Source organism: Malaclemys terrapin, chromosome 1 (assembly GCF_027887155.1).
Source record: "Malaclemys terrapin pileata isolate rMalTer1 chromosome 1, rMalTer1.hap1, whole genome shotgun sequence".
NCBI lineage: Eukaryota > Metazoa > Chordata > Testudines > Emydidae > Malaclemys > Malaclemys terrapin.
The window spans coordinates 104,058,406-104,077,708 of NC_071505.1; the positions used below are offsets into that span (position 1 = coordinate 104,058,406).

The 19,303-nt window shown below is 45.1% G+C and overlaps 1 protein-coding gene across 1 annotated transcript in view; it reads left to right on the forward strand.

Moving 5' to 3' along the window:
* TMEM178B (transmembrane protein 178B) overlaps positions 1-19,303 on the forward strand; it is a 318,474-nt gene that overhangs the window by 275,318 nt on the left and 23,853 nt on the right. The window contains exon 3 of the mRNA XM_054033990.1: positions 15,283-15,420. Within this exon, the coding sequence (XP_053889965.1) occupies positions 15,283-15,420 (138 nt within the window). The remainder of the gene's footprint in view (positions 1-15,282; positions 15,421-19,303) is intronic.

A 19,303-nucleotide genomic window follows, 5' to 3' on the forward strand; every position in this document is an offset into this window, starting at 1 on the left:
ATAGACGAGTAAACTTCAAAATCAAAATTTCTCCATGAGGGAGAGCGCTTTTTCACTCTATTTAATATATTTCTATACTTTCTCCCTCCTTCTTCCCCACCTTTCTTCCCCCTCCCCAATCTCTCTTGTATGAAATAGTCTTTTTTTCTAATTAAGAATACACTTTTCAAAAATCCTAAATTAAAATGTTTAATGCTGGGTTCTGTGGAATGAGGATGTTTGAAAAGAGCCCTGAGGTGCTGATAAAGCAGAGATATCATCCTTCTGCCTCCAGCCTTTTCCATCCCAGCCATTTATCAAACTTGCTGCTCTGAATGCTTTATGATGGCATTATTCTTGGGCTGGCACTGCATAATATTCCACCGGTCGCTGGAGGTTAGTGGGGAGACACACAGGAAGAAAACCTTTAGAATAATCTTTCTAAAGTGAGCAGGAAGATTTTGATAGGGGCCGGGGAGGGTAGCAGTGGCCGAAATGCCATTGGTCTTTAAGTGATGGTATGAAGTGGCACAGCAGAGATGGTGCTACAATGTCTGTCCCTTTCCGTCTGTCCCAGGGCCCAATCTTGGGAGGTGCTGAGTACCTCCCACATCATTTATCTTCAGTGGGAGCTGAGGGCGAATCTGTATTTTGTGGAAAGCTCTCAGCACCTCTTGGGATCAGGCCCTTGCATACCATCCTATTCCTCTCCTCCTCTTTGTCTCCCTCTCATCTTTCATATGAACTCCCCTCTTTCTTTTCTCATTTCTCTCTTTTCTTCCCCTCCTTTCTCCCTCTCCTCATAGCTCTTCTTTCTTCCATCTGTTGGAACCTTTCTTTCTTTTTTCGTTCTTTCCCTCACTCAAAGAGGAAGAAAGAGAAAAAGCTCTTTAAGCTCTTTTCCATTTTCTCTTCCCCTTTACTCATTGCCCTATTAACCTCAGCCACATTTTGCTGGCTGTGACTTAGATAGACTCAGGTTTCACGTGTGATAGCCTGAGATTAAATTTTAATCAACTCCCATGAATTCAGAGAGTGAAGCACTTCCAACAGTCAAGATTCCATCTTAATAGTAGTCACCACAGTGATTAGGTAACACCTCTTTCCTCTTAGTCAAGGAATCCTAGATAGGGGAGACCATCCGCATCACTCCAGAGGGGTCACTGCCGAACAAGGCACTCAGATGCCACAATGATTGGTGCAGTACAAGAAACAGAATAGAATAGAAGAGAATGAGGGTAGGTCTACACTTACCTCTGGGTCCGGCGGTAAGCAATCGATCTTCTGGAATCGATTTATTAGGTCTTATCTAGACGCGATAAATCGATCCCGGAAGTGCTCGCCGTCGACGCCGGTACTCCAGCTCGGCCAGAGGAGTACACAGCATCGACGGGGGAGCCTGCCTGCCGCGTCTGGACCCGCGGTAAGTTCAAACTAAGGTACTTCAAATTCAGCTACGTTATTAACATAGTTGAATTTGCGTACCTTAGTTCAAAGTGGGGGGTTAGTGTGGATGAGTCTCTTGCCCTTCCTGGACAGAGTGTGCACCCTCCACAGAGAGACATTTGTAGACTGAATGATGATACATTTAGAAGGATAATGTGCTACTTTGTTAACCAGTGGGAGGAGAGACGGGACCCTCACCCTGTGGGGCATTTCTCCCTCTTCACTGCCATGGCTAATCTGTGGACTTCTTCTCAGGACCTGGTCTTGAATGAGCTTGAACAAAGCAACTGGGGGAAAAAAGTCAATTCTCATTTTTTCTCTCTGATTAATTTAGATATAATTGTTTGGGGGATGTTTGGTTCCCAAGGTGTCTTCCCCCACAGTGCTCACCTGATTCTCATTTTGGGGGTCTCAGAATTTCCCCTTTCATCTGATGTGCATGGAGATTGGAAGCAGATTTTTCTAGCCCTAAACCACCACTATATGTTCAACAGAATGGACTAAATTACACATTTTTCTCAATGGGTTATAGAATTGAATAAAAATGAGGGACCGTAATGGGATTCAGAGCTTTTTTGCACCTAGGTCACTTCTTCAAATCTATTTACATGGCCTTGTCATATTATTATCTGAATGCGTCACAAGCAATCTATTTTCACCTCCTGTAAGATGGGGAAGTATTATTCTCCTCTTACAGGTAGGGAACTGAGGAGCAGAGAGATGATGGATTTGATTTTCAGAGGTGATGAGCACGCACAACTCGAGTTGATGTCACTGTGAACAGCGAGTGCTCAGCACTCTTGAAAATCAGGTGACTTGCCCATGGTCACACAAGAAGTCAGTGGCAGAGCCAGGAAGTGCACCCAGATCTCCTGAATGCCAATCTAATACTTTAACCACAAGATCCTCCTCCTTCTCAAGTCCAGGTTGATACCTGACTGGAAATGGCCCTGCCATCTCCTGGCTGGACTGTTTATTGATTCATGTGCCCTGAACTGATAGTCTAGGGAACAGAGTTCCTAGAAGATAAATGTTCACATTGCAGAAACCAACCTCACAAATTACACACAGGACTTGGTTCTGTGAGGTGCTAGACACCTCCCCACACACTCCAAGAGCTTTTGAACACCCTCAACTCCCACCATCTTAGTGGAAGCGGAGGCAGCTCAGCACTTCACATTAAGTTCTCATTACCTCACAGAATTTGGCCTTAACTGGCACCTTTGTTGACTGTCTCAGTAGACAGCCTGAGCACTGAATGGCCCTGGAGACAGAACTCACCCCTCAGCCCAAGAGGTGGCCCCTCCAGCTCAGGGTTGAGGAACATTGGCAGGGCAGTGTGGTGAAGCCTGCACTGATGCTTTTCCCTGGTTGGTTGATAAATAGAGGAATTCGGTTTTCAGGACTGCCAATCCCACACCTTTCCCCAGCACTAAATTCACTTTACAAGAAAGAATGTGTTCTTTGCTCTGAGACCCCGAGCCTATTCCAGCTTTCTCCCAGACCATTAGAGAATACAGAAGAATTTCCATTTAAAAAGCCAAGCTTTCCACCCAGCCTCTCATGCGACCAGCAGAGCTAGAAATGCTATGGAACAGAGATAGCACAGTGGGAGCAGGGAAGGGAGTGCACCACATCCTCCCATTGCAATCCAATTTAAAGTGCTGTTGCCCAGCTGCAATGCATTCCTCCTTGGCCAGCAGAGCGGAGCCCGTGATGTGGTTCCTCAAAGGTCAGACATTGTAAAACTCTCTACCTTCAGTTGTAAAACCCTAGGGTTACCATATTTCAACAATCAAAAAAGAGGACGGGAGGAGCCCCGCCCTAGCCCCACCCCTGTCCTGCCCTAGCCCTGCCCCTGCCCCTTCCACTCCCTCCCACTTCCCGCCCCCTCAAAACCCCCAACTCTCCCCCACACTCCTTGTCCCCTGACTGCCTCCTCCTGGGACCCCTGCCCCTAATTGCCCCCCAGGACTCCACCCCCTACCTAAGCCTCCCTGCTCCTTGTCCCCTGACTGCCCCCTCCTGAGACCTTCCCCCCATCCTAACTGGCCCCCTAGGACCCTACCCCCTACCTGTCCCCTGACTGCCCCACACTCCCACCCCCAGACAGACACCAGAGACTCCCACGCCCCATCTAACCACTCCCCACCCCCTGACAGCCCCCCCCAGAACTCCTGACCCATCTAAACCCCTCTGCTCCCTGTCCCCTGACTGCCCCCTCCTAGGACCCCTGCTCCTAACTGCCCTCCAGAACCCCACCCCCTACCTAAGCCTCCCTGTCCCTTGTCCCCTAACTGCCCCCTCCTGAGACCCCCCCCACCTGTACTCTGACTGCCCAAAACCTTACACCCCCAACCCCAGACAGCCCCCCCCGAACTCCTGACCCATCCAACCCTCCCCCCTGCTCCCTGTTTCTTGACTACCACCCCCACCCCAGAACCTCCCTGCCGCTTCTCTGACCCTCTGGCCCCCTTACCGTGCTGCAGAGCAGCGCGCTCGGCAGCAGGGGGAGCAGGAGCAGGGGGTGGAGCTCTAGACTGCCAAAGGCCCCAGGCGAATGGCCGGCCAGCGATCTGCGAATGCAGGGAGGGGGAGGGAGGGAGAGAGAGGAGGGGAGTGATCTCAAGTTGCAGGGCAGAGGAGGGGGAAGTGGAGGAGGGGCTCTGGCTGCCGGAGCCCTGTGCAAGTGGCACCATCCGGCCGGCTGCTCTGTCAGCCGCGCGCGCTCTGCATGGGGTGGGGAAATCCGGACATTTACAAATTCCCCCCGGACGCTATTTTTAACTCAAAAAAGCCGGACATGTCCGGCAGAATCTGGACGAATGGTAACCCTATAAAACCCTCTACATCAGTTCAGAGCTGCATCTAATCTTCCTTAAACTTCAGCTATACAAACGCAGCCTTTGCGCATCGACCTCCCTAATGTCCATATCAGAAAGTCTCTTGAAGGCAAATCCTTTTCTTCGGTCCCTGATGAGACATTTCCTGCCTTTTCTTTTTTTCCTCTCACATACACAACCCAGGTGTCTTTTTTGCCTTCTTTCTTTTATTATTGTGTCAAAAGGCTCTTGACACACACCCACACCCTGCACTATGGGCCAAAAGCCAAGAGTGACAGTGGGACCTGTATCAGGCCACAGATAGGGCTGCCAGCCATCTCAAATTTCTCAAGGCCCCCTGCTATTGGCAGGTCTGTCCCATGTCCTTTGAGAATAGGCTGCAGAACATTAGCAAATCCCAAAGGTAATCTTTAATCGGGAACCCGCTATCATTCGGGTGCATTGTGATGAGAGTACATAGGGACGGGGAGTCATGACAGTGCATGGCAATCTGGAGTTTTTGTCCTGAAGCTAAAATCTCTATAATGATACCAATCCTAGTCATGCCATATTATTCAACATCTGTCCGAAGCTGTTGGGATTGCTGGGGAGACAAGATGGGCTGAAGTGCCAGCAGTACACTGGTGACATCCAGCTCTCTGTCTCCTTTACATCAGATGTAAACATTGCAATCTCCCAGTACTCACAGTGCTGAGCCAAAATCAACACCTAGATGAAGAGCAGCCGGCCAAAGCTGAACCCAGGCAAGGTTGAGGTGGTTCTGGTAGGGAGAGAGGAACACCTCAAACAACTTGCTTCCTCTAGTAATGGCAGTTACCTTCAGATAGTTTTGTCCAGTGGTTCTCAACCAGGGATACCCGTATCCCTGGAGGTACGCAAAGGTCTTTGAGGGGGTACATCAACTCATCTAGATATTTGCCTAGTTTTACAACAGGCTACACAAAAAGCACTAACAAAGTCAGTACAAAATAAAATTTCATACAGACAATGACTTGTTTATATACTATACATTGAAACGTAAGTACAATATTTATATTCCAATTGATTTACTTTATAATTATATGGTAAAATGCGAAAGTAAGCAATTTGTCAATAATAGTGGGCTGTGACACTTCTGTATTTTTATATCTGACTTTGTAAGCAAGTAGTTTTTAAGTGAGATGTAACTTGGTGGTACACAAGACAAATTAGACTCCTGAAAGGGGTACAGTAATCTGGAAAGGTTGAGAGCCATTGGTAGTCAGTCTACAACCTCTGGGTCTCTTTGGACTTCTCAGTGCTACGGGATACACAAATAATCTGCTGAGAAAAAAAATGGGGACTTATATTTGCACCAACCAGAAGGCTGAGCCCTGTCCTATGAGATGCAGACCTGGCCACAGTGATTTGTGCATTTGTGACATCCAGGCTTGGTTATTGTAACTCATATCTAGGAATGAAGCCACATCACCTGAAAAAGCTCCACCTGGTAGAAAAGACAGCTGCTTATGAACACAGGTCACCATGAACATGGCTTTCTGGTGCTCCCATTTCTGAACTAGTTCCCCATTGAACACAAAGTCCAGTTCATTGGCTCTGTTTTGAAGTTCAAATCCCTCCTTGGGATTGGCCTTAGGTGCATGAGAGATTGTGTCCTCACACAATGGCTACATTCCACTGGAAAAAAGAAACTATCATCATGATGAGGCTCAAAGAGTGCAGAAGACAGAACTTTCACAGGAGTTTGACTTAGACTATGGAACTCATTGCCACAAGAGATAGTGACCAGGGGACTCAGCACATTCACAACGAAATGCAAAACTCATCTCTTTGATTTGCTTTTCTTTCCTAACGATCTTAACAGAGTCATACAGACACATAAAACCCCAAACAAAAGAACCTTATAAACTAATCAAGCTGTTCTTCCTGCAAGATGGAAAAGAAGAGAGGGAGAGAGAGTGTTATTGCTGTTTCTATTTTTGAATAGTTGTGGGAGTGCTCAGACACTCTGGTGCAGGGCGGTTACTAGATAAGCACCTAGGCAGACAGACAGACAATTCCCCATGACAAAAATGAAAAACTTGTCAGAATTTCCAATATAAGCCCAACCCCACCATGTCTGACAGAGCTCAGCCTGACTAGCATGAACCACAACCAGGGACAAAAGTTTGTGACTAACATGTCTATGTTAGTTAATACGGGTTAAGTGTTTGGCAAGTGTTACAACAGGACCAAAACTCTAGTCTAGACAAGACCTTTGTGTTTTGCAGATGAAACCTTCAGAAAATGTGGTTCTGTCTTCTGTGCATTTCCATTACAGATCCCATAGCACTTTATGTAAATGTAAGGGTCCTCTAAATCCCATTTTGCCAGTGTTATCTGCCTGGCTGCCCTCTCCCTTCCAGAAGTGGCTGCATTTCAGTGGGTTTGAATATACGGTTGTGAATCACTTTGTGGTGAAAGGTCCTGTGTATAAACGTAAACTATTAGTATTTATATTAAACCAGGTTTTTCTTGTTATTGCTGCTTTGTAGGAACCCTTATATTGCAAAATGAGATTCCAAGAGCAGCAATTGTGCAAAAAAGGAACTCATAGGTGAATGCATTTTGGCGGTGTTTCAGGCAAACTGGAAGCATTTCTTCCATTATCTTGCTGTTCACAGAATGAAAAACACCAGACCAGCATTTAAACTATGAGATGAGCAAGCCACAAAATGCACAGTTAAAACTACCTCCAGAAGTGCTCATTTACCCAGTGTGATTGAGTTCTGCTGGTGATGGTGCTAAATCCGAGGTCAGTGTGGAAATTGCTGTTTCGCACATCTCCCACTTTCTAGCTTGATAGCAGTGTGTTCTGAAGTGGAGGAAAGGGAAAGGACTATCCCCTGTGGCTGATTCTCCTAGCAGAAGTTTGTAATTTAGAGTACTGTGGGCCAGATCTTCAGCTAATATAAATAAGCATAGCGCCATTGAAGTCAGTGAACTTTGCTCTTGGATCATGTGAGAGAATTTAGAGCTGTAGAAGAACTCGTGCAGGGATCTGCATAATTTAACTGTATAATAGACATACCCCCAGCAAGGGAAGGGGGAGATGTCTGTGATTCTGATGTCTCTGGATAAACTTAAACCAACATAGGTAAGGAAAATTTGAAGTCAGTCTAAATCTGGGAGGATCATGAATTAGAATGACCTAGTATGGAGGCGTACATTGTCCCAGTCCATTTCTACTTATTTATAACACAAACCCTAGACACCTAGGCCTAGCTGGGCACGGCAATCCGATTCAGATTAGTCTTTGACCAAGGGGGCGGGGCAGGAGGTTTGAGAAAGAGGAGCAGTTTTACCGAGAGTCCATTCTTGTGGCACAGAAATCACCTTTAGGATGATCTCCCTCTAGGGCCTGCACCCAGAGGCTATTCCAGAGTGTGGGGAGAGGGAATAGGGTAGACAGTGTAGCACAGAATACCTAGCACATTCTTTACAGCAGCTCTACCCTTCTTATTGATTTGATAGCAAACTCTGGGTGCAATTCCGCATCCTGAAGTCAGAAGGATGCTCTTGTGGTTAAAGCATTCACCTGAGATTCAGGTGATCTAGGTTCACTTCCTGGCTCTGCTACAAACTTCCTGTGTGATCTTGGGCAAGATTCTTAATCTCTCTGTGGCTTAGTTTCCCATCTTTAAAACAAAGCTCACATTTTCCTTCCTCACAAAGCTGTTGCAAGGGAGAAAAAATTCTAATATTTGTGAGGTATTCAACTCCTGTGGTCATAGAGAGGCAAACAGGTATCAATGGGAGAAAGACTGAGCCTTGGTGATTTCACTTGTGATTTCAAAAGAGAGAATGAAACATCGATGGTCAAAAAGGCACTCTGATTTTTCCAAGTAACAACACTGATTCAAAACATGTCCCGTTTGTGGTTACTGGGGTGTGAAACTTCCCACACATTATGACGTTCAAACCAGAGCAGCATAACAACCACAGATGGACAGATGTCTGAGTGAAAGCAGAGGGAGGGGCATTTGCAAACTCACAGCAAAAGATCATGCTATTTGGAGAAAATAAATCTGTATCAGCTTCTCTTTTGCCTCTCATTACACCCAGGAAACCTGTAGAGTAAATACTCTCCAGCTGAGGTCTGCAGTGCTGTTAGGGAATGCATGGAATCTTGTGAGATTTTTTAGATCTCTCTTCCCAGCATTGTGCATGAGGTTGATAGCTCTCAACTCTCTCATCTCAGCTTCATGTCTGAGATTTGAGGCTATTCCATCCTCCTCTCACACATTATTAAACGTGAACTTTGAGGCTCTGGCTCACAGCCCACACCATCATCACGCATGAACTCTGTTCCAGCCCCTTCCCATCTTCCTTGTGCCAAGTACGAGGCTGGCATTCTTGCCTGTCATACACACCAGCAACATTGTGCATGGGTGAGACTTTTGGGGATCACCCATCCCAGCAAAAGTTCTGTCACCTCCTGCATGTAACTTTGGGTGCCTTAATTCTATGCTGCTATGCCTCAGTGCTCTGACACCGGTAGCCAGCGCACAAACACAACAGTCTAACCCGGGCTATCACCAGCCTAGTTACTCCCTGTAGTGGCCCCCAAAACCTTTTCCAGTCCACAGTCTCTCCAGATCTGTCCACCCTGAGTCCTTAACTCCCAGACACTGGGCCTTCTGCTTCATCACCCCCGAAGGCATGAAACCACCCCCAGGTACAGGCTTGACCCACACTCCGCACCGCAGCCCGCCCCCACAACCGTGCCCTTGATCTGCCTCTTCCTGTCCCCACTCCACCTCCTCCTCTGAAACACCCTCCACCCTCTGCTCCTTCCTTTCCACTTCCCTGAGTGCCTCCCACCCGCCAAACAGCTGATCAGTGACCAGCTCTGAGGCCAGAACCACGGTGGCAGGTGGGTGCAGCCTCTCCAAAAAATCATGAGATTTTAAAAAGTAATAAATTTTAGGTGCTTTTTTATTTGCCTTCTGGTTTTTGAGCTTTTAGGGTTCATATTTTAAAACTTTTCTCCACAGTCATGATGGCTAGAAACTTATTTTTTTAAACAAAGAAAGAAAGAAAGAAAGCTGAGATTCTCAGGTAATCAAATGACTCAAGGAGCTGGGACTTTAAGAATAACAAGAAACATCACAAGGGAACAAGCCTAGGGAACAAACCACTTGTGCATTTAGAAACAAAAAACATCACTAGCGAAGCTTTCTATAAAGCTGCACACGAAAGGAAAGAGAAATGCATTGATTTTCTGGAGCAGTGCCTCCAGCAGGGGTAGGTTGTAATTTAAATTCTCAGGCAATTGGGCCACAGTTTGTCAGGAGACAATGGAGCAACAGCCTGAGCAATCTCTGCCATCTCTTTGCAGAGTGAAGGCATAGTTCCCAAAGGTGCATACACAGGTCCTCCATAGGGCCAGAACTAACATGAAACAATCATTGGGCTAAACAAAGTGCTTCTCATCCCTTTCCATATCATAGCCCTATATTAACAACAGAAAAATCATTGTCAAGACTTCCCTCTCATCAAGCCATGAAGAAAGGGAGAGCGGTTGTGACTCCCTGAGGTCATGACCCCCAGGATGAGAACCCATGCCCTAGTAAACCACTGGGACTAGCAGCCAAACAGTTGATGAATTTGAAACTGAATTATACATTATACTACTTACCAAATAAATGCAGTAATAACCGGTTTTATGACAACATATAACCACACTCCTAAAAGATATAATTAGTTTTAGATATTATCATATGTAGAATATAATAGCATAACATTGATTATGTTGTAAAAGTGGATTCATGAGAGTGCTACAGTCTATGCACCTGCTGCAGTGTCAGGAACTGTGGGATGGCAACCCATAATGCAGTGCAAGGCATGCCATATGTGGACAGGGGGAAGCAGTGAACCTGAAAGAGTCTGGCTAGCATGGGATATGCTACACTACTGCAATTCACAGTGGTTCAGTCCCACTGGCACAAGTTTCAGCAATGCATCTCTCTAGTGTAGATGCACCTTCAGTCGATCAGGTTTCACTCTCCTGAGACATCACAATCCTACTTCTTCTCCATTCATCCAGAGGGTCTTCTAAGAAAAAATAGTGTAGGACAAGACCTGAATTTCAAAGTGTAAAAAACAAACAAAAAAAACTTTTAAAAAATCAGAAACATTCAGGATGTGTTTAAACGCCAGAAGGAAGCATCAAAAGGCACAAACACAGTTTTGTTTACTTTTTCAGGATACCTTTACACAAGAAAAATCGCCAAAGCTAACCAAACTTGGGCAAAATTCCATCATCTTGCTCCTATGCCCTGCTGTTTATTGACACTCCCACTCCCATGCCCACAACAAGGAGAGCTTAATGAGGCCTTAAGGATCCTGGGGCCAGTTTTGTTCAACATCTTCATTAATGATCTGGATGATGAGATGGATTGCACCCTCAGCAAGTTCGCAGAGGACACTAAGCTGGGGGGAGAGGTAGGGTCCAGAGTGGCCTAGACAAATTGGAGGATTGGGCCAAAAGAAATCTGATGAGGTTCAACAAGGACAAGTGCAAAGTCCTGCACTTAGGACAGAAGAATCCCATGCACTGCTACAGGCTGGGGACAGACTGGCTAAGTGGCAGTTCTGCAGAAAAGGACCTGGGGATTACAGTGGACGAGAAGCTGGATATGAGTCAACAGTGTGCCCTTGTTGCCAAGAAGGCTAACAGCATACTGGGCTGCATTAGTACAAGCATTTCCAGCAGATCGAGGGAAGTGATTATTCCCCTCTATTCAGCACTGGTAAGGCCACATCTGGAGTATTGCATCCAGTTTTGCGCCGCCCACTACAGAAAGGATGTGGACAAATTGGAGAGAGTCCAGCGGAGGGCAACAAAAATGATTAGGGGGCTGGGGCACATGACTAATGAGGAGAGGCTGAAGAAACTGGGCTTCTTCAGTCTGCAGAAGAGAAGAGTGAGGAGGGATTTGATAGCAGCCTTCAACTACCTGAAAGGGGTTCCAAAGAGGATGGAGCTCGGCTGTTCTCAGTGGTGGCAGATGACAGAACAAGGAGCAATGGTCTCAGGTTGCAGTGGGGGAGGTCTAGGTTGATATTAGGAAAAACTATTTCACTAGGAGGGTGGTGAAGCACTGGAATGGGTTACCTAGGGAGGTAGTGGAATCTCCATCCTTTGAGGTTTTTAAGGCTCGGCTTGACAAAGCCCTGACTGGGATGATTTAGTTGGGGTTGGTCCTGCTTTGAGCAGAGGGTTGGACTAGATGACCTCCTGAGGTCTCTTCCAACCCTAATCTTCTATGATTCTATTTTATGATGCAAAGCAAAGCCTTGATTTTTCTACCCTTCCTTCCTTGCCGAGTACCATTTAAACAAACCAGTAATAGTAATAATACCGCTACTATAGGCCTGTGCCTAAGGGAGACAGGCTTCCATTCTCTGGCCTCCTCTTTTCTAAATAGCCAGAGGGTGCTGATTCAGTGATGTGCTACATTAAGTACTTTCCCATGGGAGAATCACTTTGAATAGACTTGTTCTTAACACTGGCATCCTGCAAGCTCTGCTAGGTGAGGAGTGCCAGGGAGATATTGTCAGTCAGGCGAGAGCTGTTTTTGAAACCAGCTTATAAGTCCCCTTTCCTGCCATTGCCATTTGCAAATGGTGCCCTCTGGGGGCGGTTCTGGCGGGACAGAAACTGAACTGGTTTTGAACAAAAAGGAAGTTTATCTTTATTTTGTAGTTCTTCCAGATGAGTCTAGTGGAAGGCCTTGCTGAGAGGAGGGTTGCTGGGAGGAGGAAGTGGTGGGAATTTTTAACTGAGCTGAGGGAAAATTCAGGGGAAGTGGAGTTTTAAACAGAACATAAATAAAACTTTTCTGCTTGGTTTTCAACGTCAGCCAAAAGTTAACCTTATCAAGTATGGGCCACTTCTCCTTTTCCATAAGAGGACTTAGCCCAGGGTTGTAATGATACTAATGGACTGCAACTTTGTGCTGAGAATAGGAACCCCAGGACTGGTACCTCTCAGGTAGGGTGGTCAGATGAAATGAACCCCAGCACTCCTACAAGTTGGATCCAGGAGTCTAGGTCCTGCGTCTGCTCCCATTTAAGTAAGTAAATGGCAAAACTTCTAATTTCAATGGGGAGAAACAGGCTCTTCGTTTGGTCGGTGAGATAAGAAAGAGATCCTGCTGCACTGCCACACCCCAGCCCTCTGGAGTTTCTCAGGGGTTGTCTACACAGCAAAATCTGCATGGGCGAGCTACCCACGTTAGCTTGAATCCAGCTAGTGCAAGTAACAACAGCAATGAAGACAGGTGAAAGTAGGCTAGTAAGCTCAGTACATACCGAGCGTCTGTGCTGGGCTTGTGTTACCCACACTGAAGCCTGTGTGTAGATATACTCTGAGAAGTGGCTCTGTCAAGACAGTCAATGGGCTGGGTTTTTGAGGGTTAACCCCCAGCTAGAATGTAGATGCAGTTTAGGGAGGCAATCCTCTCATGGAGCAGAATAAATACAGCTGAGGCTATTTAGGCCGAACACTTAGGGGTGTTGGACTCTGTCTTCACAAGGAAAAACGGTTTGTTCTTAACTTGAGTTAAAGTCAAGGGTCTCTTGTGAACAACACAGACAATTATGCAGTGGTTTTGTGATACATGGTCTGAGGCATTAAAGACAAGGAACAGATCAGCAAACTCTTTCCTTTGACACCTGTATTAGGATTTGAACCCCTGGGTTAAAAGCCAGTATATGAACCTACTCTGCCACTGAAGATGGCTACTCAGTTCCTTCTTGAGTTAAAAAACAATCCCTCTGACAACCCGCAGAGGAGCAGATACCAGTACAGGTGCTTTGGTTCTGTAGGAAGTACCTCTTTTTTCTGCACCACGGACCTCCTAAATATAGTCAAATACTTTGGACTCTCTTTTCACTTTTGCTTATTGGTCATCAGAGCAACCATGAAAAGCTTCTCTGAGTAAGACAGAAAGTGGGAGTCTGAGACTTGTCTTTTGTAAGAGAACCTGGCAATCTTGAGCTCAGTAGCAATCCCCCTGTCCTAGGAGTAAGGGTCACTGTCTCTGCAAAACTGTCCCACTTACACAACAACCACAACAAAAGTGACAAGGAGACATGAGATGGTGACAACATCATTGATGATGTCATCATTACATGCACAGGAGAGTTTGTGTTCTACAAGCTGAACTTGCACAAATATTTTGGGACAGGCAGCCAGGTGAAAATCTGAACTGTCCAGCCAGACCCCAGGATGGGCGAGAAGCCTAGGCCGATGGCATTAGTTGTCCTTGTGATCCATTGTGGCAAAGAAAAATAGAGAATTGGAGCTGGTCTGTGGGAGTTAGTCACCACTATTGCTGGGCCAGCTTTTCCCTTGCCCCAGCCAAGGAGAAAAGATGTCCTAGACCCAGTGGCTGATTCATTGTTTTCAAATCCCCCTTTTGCATCCCTTCCTCCCACGTGCATTCTGTTGTTTGAAAGAAGAAGAAAAATCCTCTGCAAGTAAAATGTGTTTCAAGTGGGAAGGAATGTGTTTGTGGTGCTGACTTGGGTGGAATTTTTCCTCTGTGTGGTGAGTATGGCCGTGTATGCGTGTGTGTGTGTGTGTGTGTGTGTGTGTAGCTGAAAATAGTCAAGTGTTCATTTTAATGAAAGTGCCCCCACTCTGGATATCTGATCTGAGGGTGTCAAGAAGCTCATTGACTCTAGCAATCCTTGCAGTTTCAGTAGCCATGTAGACGCTACAGCTCCACATTTCACACTGGAAATAGCTGTGAAAATGTTTGATTTTTCTCCTGTGTGCAGGCAGGAGATGGTAGTGCAGCCATCCCTCCCTTTTTGATGAATCCTGCTGTAGGACATGGGAAAATTTTAATTTGAATGTTTTTTCTTCCACTATATTTTGCTTCTATGAAATGCTCATAACTGTTGTGTTGTTTCCTAAAGCAAGCCATAGTGCAGACAGGTTCTGTGCAGGTGTGCATGTAACACACACAGTTGTGCTGTTGCGCCTCATTCCTAATCTGTAGTGTGTCCAGATGCTTTATTCCCAGGCACCTGCCCTCCCTTAGCTCTGCCACTGCTCTTCACTCCTGACTGTAGCACCAAAACACCTCCCCACCAAAAAGGCATTTGAAATATTCACCATCCAAAGCCAAAGGAGGGGAAAAAGTGTCTGCTCCATGCCACCATCCTTTGTGTATAAGGTACTTATATGGCCCTCATCACCATGGTAGCTGAACACCTCACAGTCTTTAAAATATTTATCCTCGCAGCATCCATGTGAGGTAGGGCTGTGTTGTTATCCCCTCTTTACAGATGGGAAACTGAGGCCCAGGGGGAGACTACGGGTATGTCTACACTGCACATGCCTTACAGTGGCATGTAGAGAACATACTCTGCAGGCCCTCTTGCATGGGTATAAATAGCAGTGTAGATGGTGAGGCATTGCTTAGGCAAGGTAAGACACACCTGAACCCTGTGGATATGTACCCTGCATGGCTGTCTACATGCCCGAGCTGTGCCTTCCAGATCTACACTGCTATGTTTAGCAGCGTAGAGTCCTACTCCCGGAGCCTTTCCCCATCACAGGGAAAGTAGTTCCCCACTGCTGGAGCCTTTCCCCACTGCCCTCCCCCTGACGTGTGTAGCTACAAACCACAGTTTGGACTTAGCCTGCTTTTCACTGCGGCACGTAGCTATATATACCCTACACATTGCCGCCAGTGGTGTGCAGTGTAGACATACCTTAAGTGATTTGATCAAGGTCACACAGGAAATCGTTAGCAAAGCAGGAAAAGGAACCCTGGTCTCCCAAGTCCCAAGCTAGCTCCCTCACCACTGGACTGACCTTCCTCTGCATCATCATGACACAAATCTTCCTGTGCCAACCACTGACAACGCTGTGCAAAAGCAGGTAGATGTTTGGGGTAGAGTTCTTATGAAGATCTGATCAGAATAACTTATCAAATTTCACAAGCATCCTGTTGTTCTCTCTTTCACTTTGCAGACCTGCGTAGGATGACGGCTGGCTTTATGGGCATGGCTGTGGCCATCATCCTCTTTGGATGGATTATCGGGGTGCTGGGGTGCTGCTGGGATCGAGGCCTTATGCAGTATGTAGCAGGGCTTCTCTTCCTCATGGGAGGTAAGGATGTCGTTTTGCAAAGAAATGTCTTCTGCCTTTCTGCATCTTATATATGGTTTCAAAGTTGTTTTAAATGCCATGGTGTCTGATTTGATTCTGATCTTCCACACATGTAAATAAGGAGTGACTTAACTGAAGCCAGTGGTGTTTGTGTAAATGAGATCAGAGTCAAGCCCCGCAGGCAGAGCTGGGTGAGTGACTCAGAATAAATAGTTTATTTATCGATTTAGTCCTTTTTTCCCCACACGTGGTTCTTTGCTGATGAGATCACGATTTCAACAGATTTGTTTCTTATTGCTGACTTGGGTCATGTTATGGTGCAGATAGGAGTAAGGAGCACAGACGGACATGTCTGGTGTCAGCAGAGGTAAGTGCTTTAGTAATGATAATCTAGAAATGATACAAATAATCATTCCCCTTCTGGGTATAGTGGGACCAACAACATTAACACTCTCCTTGCCAATCGACATGGCAGGGAGGGATAGCTCAGGGGTTTGAGCACTGGCCTGCTAAACTCAGGGTTGTGAGTTCAATCAGTGAGGGGGCCATTTAGGGATCTGGGGCAAAAATCTGTCTGGGGATTGGTCCTGCTTTGAGCAGGGGGTTGGACTAGAAACAACTGAGGAGAGTTGGCAGTTTTTCAAAGGGACACTATTAAGGGCCCAAAAGCAAGCTATTCCGCTGAGTAGGAAAGATAGGAAATGTGGCAAAAGACCTCCTTGGCTTAACCATGAGATCTTGCATGATCTAAAAAATAAAAAGGAGTTATATAAAAAATGGAAACTAGGACAGATTACAAAGGATGAATATAGGCAAACAACACAGGAATGCAGGGGCAAGATTAGAAAGGCAAAGGCACAAAATGAGCTCAAACTGGCTACAGGAATAAAGGGAAACAAGAAGACTTTTTATCAATACATTAGAAGCAAGAGGAAGACCAAGGACAGGGTAGGCCCACTGCTCAGTGAGGAGGGAGATACAGTAACAGGAAACTTGGAAATGGCAGAGATGCTTAATGACTTCTTTGTTTCGGTCTTCACCGAGAAGTCTGAAGGAATGACTAACATAGTGAATGCTAATGGGAAGCGGGTAGGTTTAGAAGATAAAATAAAAAAAGAACAAGTTAAAAATCACTTAGAAAAGTTAGATGCCTGCAAATCACCAGGGCCTGATGAAATGCATCCTAGAATACTCAAGGAGCTAATAGAGGAGGTATCTGAGCCTCTAGCTATTATCTTTGGAAAATCATGGGAGACAGGAGAGATTCCAGAAGACTGGAAAAGGGCAAATATAGTTTCCATCTATAAAAAGGGAAATAAAAACGACCCAGGAAACTACAGACCAGTTAGTTTAACTTCTGTGCCAGGGAAGATAATGGAGCAAGTAATTAAGGAAATCATCTACAAACACTTGGAAGGTGGTAAGGTGATAGGGAATAGCCAGCATGGATTTGTAAAGAACAAATCATGTCAAACCAATCTGATAGCTTTCTTTGATAGGATAACGAGTCTTGTGGATAAGGGAGAAGCGGTGGATGTGGTATACCTAGACTTTAGTAAGGCATTTGATACGGTCTCGCATGATATTCTTATCGATAAACTAGGCAAATACAACTTAGATGGGGCTACTATAAGGTGGGTGCATAACTGGCTGGATAACCGTACTCAGAGAGTAGTTATTAATGGTTCCCAATCCTGCTGGAAAGGTATAACAAGTGGGGTTCCCAGGGGTCTGTTTTGGGACCAGCTCTGTTCAATATCTTCATCAACGACTTAGATATTGGCATAGAAAGTACGCTTATTAAGTTTGCAGATGATACCAAACTGGGAGGGATTGCAACTGCTTTGGAGGATAGGGTCATAATTCAAAATGATTGGGACAAATTGGAGAAATGGTCTGAGGTAAACAGGATGAAGTTTAACAAAGACAAATGCAAAATGCTCCACTTAAGAAGGAACAATCAGTTTCACACATACAGAATGGGAAGAGACTGTCTAGGAAGGAGTACGGCAGAAAGGGATCTAGGGGTTATAGTGGACCACAAGCTAAATATGAGTCAACAGTGTGATGCTGTTGCAAAAAAAGCAAACATGATTCTGGGATGCATTAACAGGTGTGTTGTGAGCAAGACACAAGAAGTCATTCTTCCGCTCTACTCTGCGCTGGTTAGGCCTCAACTGGAGTATTGTGTCCAGTTCTGGGCACCGCATTTCAAGAAAGATGTAGAGAAATTGGAGAGGGTTCAGAGAAGAGCAACAAGAATGATTAAAGGTCTTGAGAACATGACCTATGAAGGAAGGCTGAAAGAACTGGGTTTGTTTAGTTTGGAAAAGAGAAGACTGAGAGGGGACATGATAGCAGTTTTCAGGTATCTAAAAGAGTGTCATAAGGAGGAGGGAGAAAACTTGTTCACCTTAGCCTCTAAGGATAGAACAAACTGCAGCAAGGGAGGTTTAGGTTGGACATTAGGAAAAAGTTTCTAACTGTCAGGGTGGTTAAACACTGGAATAAACTGCCTAGAGAGGTTGTGGAATCTCCATCTCTGCAGATACTTAAGAATAGGTTAGATAAATGTCTATCCAGGGTGGTCTAGACAGTATTTGGTCCTGCCATGACGGCAGAGGACTGGACTCGATGACCTCTTGAGGTCTCTTCCAGTCCTAGAATCTATGAACCTCCTGAGGTCCCTTCCAATCCTGACATTCTATGACACAAACTTGTATTCAACAAATGTTCTGTGCAAACACATTTCAGCCTGTGGACGCTTGCAAATTGTTCACTGTGAGGACTCAGTTCTAGCAATTTTATGGAAAATAGGTCTGTTGAATTAAGTGGGTATGATTTTTTATGAGATTACGAGTTTGGTTGATAAAGGTAACTGTATTGATGTAACATGCTCAGATATCTATAAGAAGTTTGATTTAGTACCCTGGGATAGTCTGATTAAAAATTAACACTATACAAAATCAATGTAGCACAATATTAAATGGATTAAAAACTGGCAAACTGATAGATTTTAAAACAGAGTTGCTAATGGGGAATTATTGCTGACTGGGAGTGTTTCTGTGTAGGTGGCATAAGAATCATTTTTTGGCTCAGTCGTGTTTAATAATTTTATTAGTGATCTGGAAGAAAACAGATCATTACTGATAAAGTTTGCAGATGACACAAAGTTTGGTACAGTGATCAGTAACAATGGGGACAGATCACTTATTCCGAGCAACCTGGATCTCTTAGGACATTCAAACAACAAGCATTTTGATACAGCTAAATGAAAGGTCACACATCTAGGAATAAAGATTATAGGTCATATTTACAGAAGAGAGGACTGTAACCTGGAAAGCAATGATTCTGAAAAGATCATAGTGTATAACCAGCTGAATGAGAGCTTCCAATACAATGCTGCAGCTAAAAGGACTAACACAGTCCTTTGATATATAAATGGGAATATTAAGTCAGAGTAGGGAGGTAGTGTTATCTCTACACACAGTATTAGAGAGACCATTGCTGGAATACTGCATCCAGTTCTGGTGTCCAGGCTTTTTAAAGGATTTTGAAAGATTGGAGGGTGTTCAGAGAAGAGCCACAAGAATGATTTTAGGTCTAGAAAATGTGCCTTATAATGAAAGACTTAAGCTCAATCTATTTAGCCTGTGGAACAGAAGGTTAAGAAGTGACTTGATCATGCTCTAGATTCTAGAATTACCTACACAAGGAGAAGAGATCTCATACTAGCAGGTTCTTTAGCCTGGCAGACAAAGGAAGAACAAGATCTAGTGGATGGAAATTGAAACTAGGCAAATTCAAACTGAAATAAGATGCATTGACTGTTTTATTAAATCTGACAAATAGTGAGGTGGTTGTAATAAAAATGTGTTGGTAA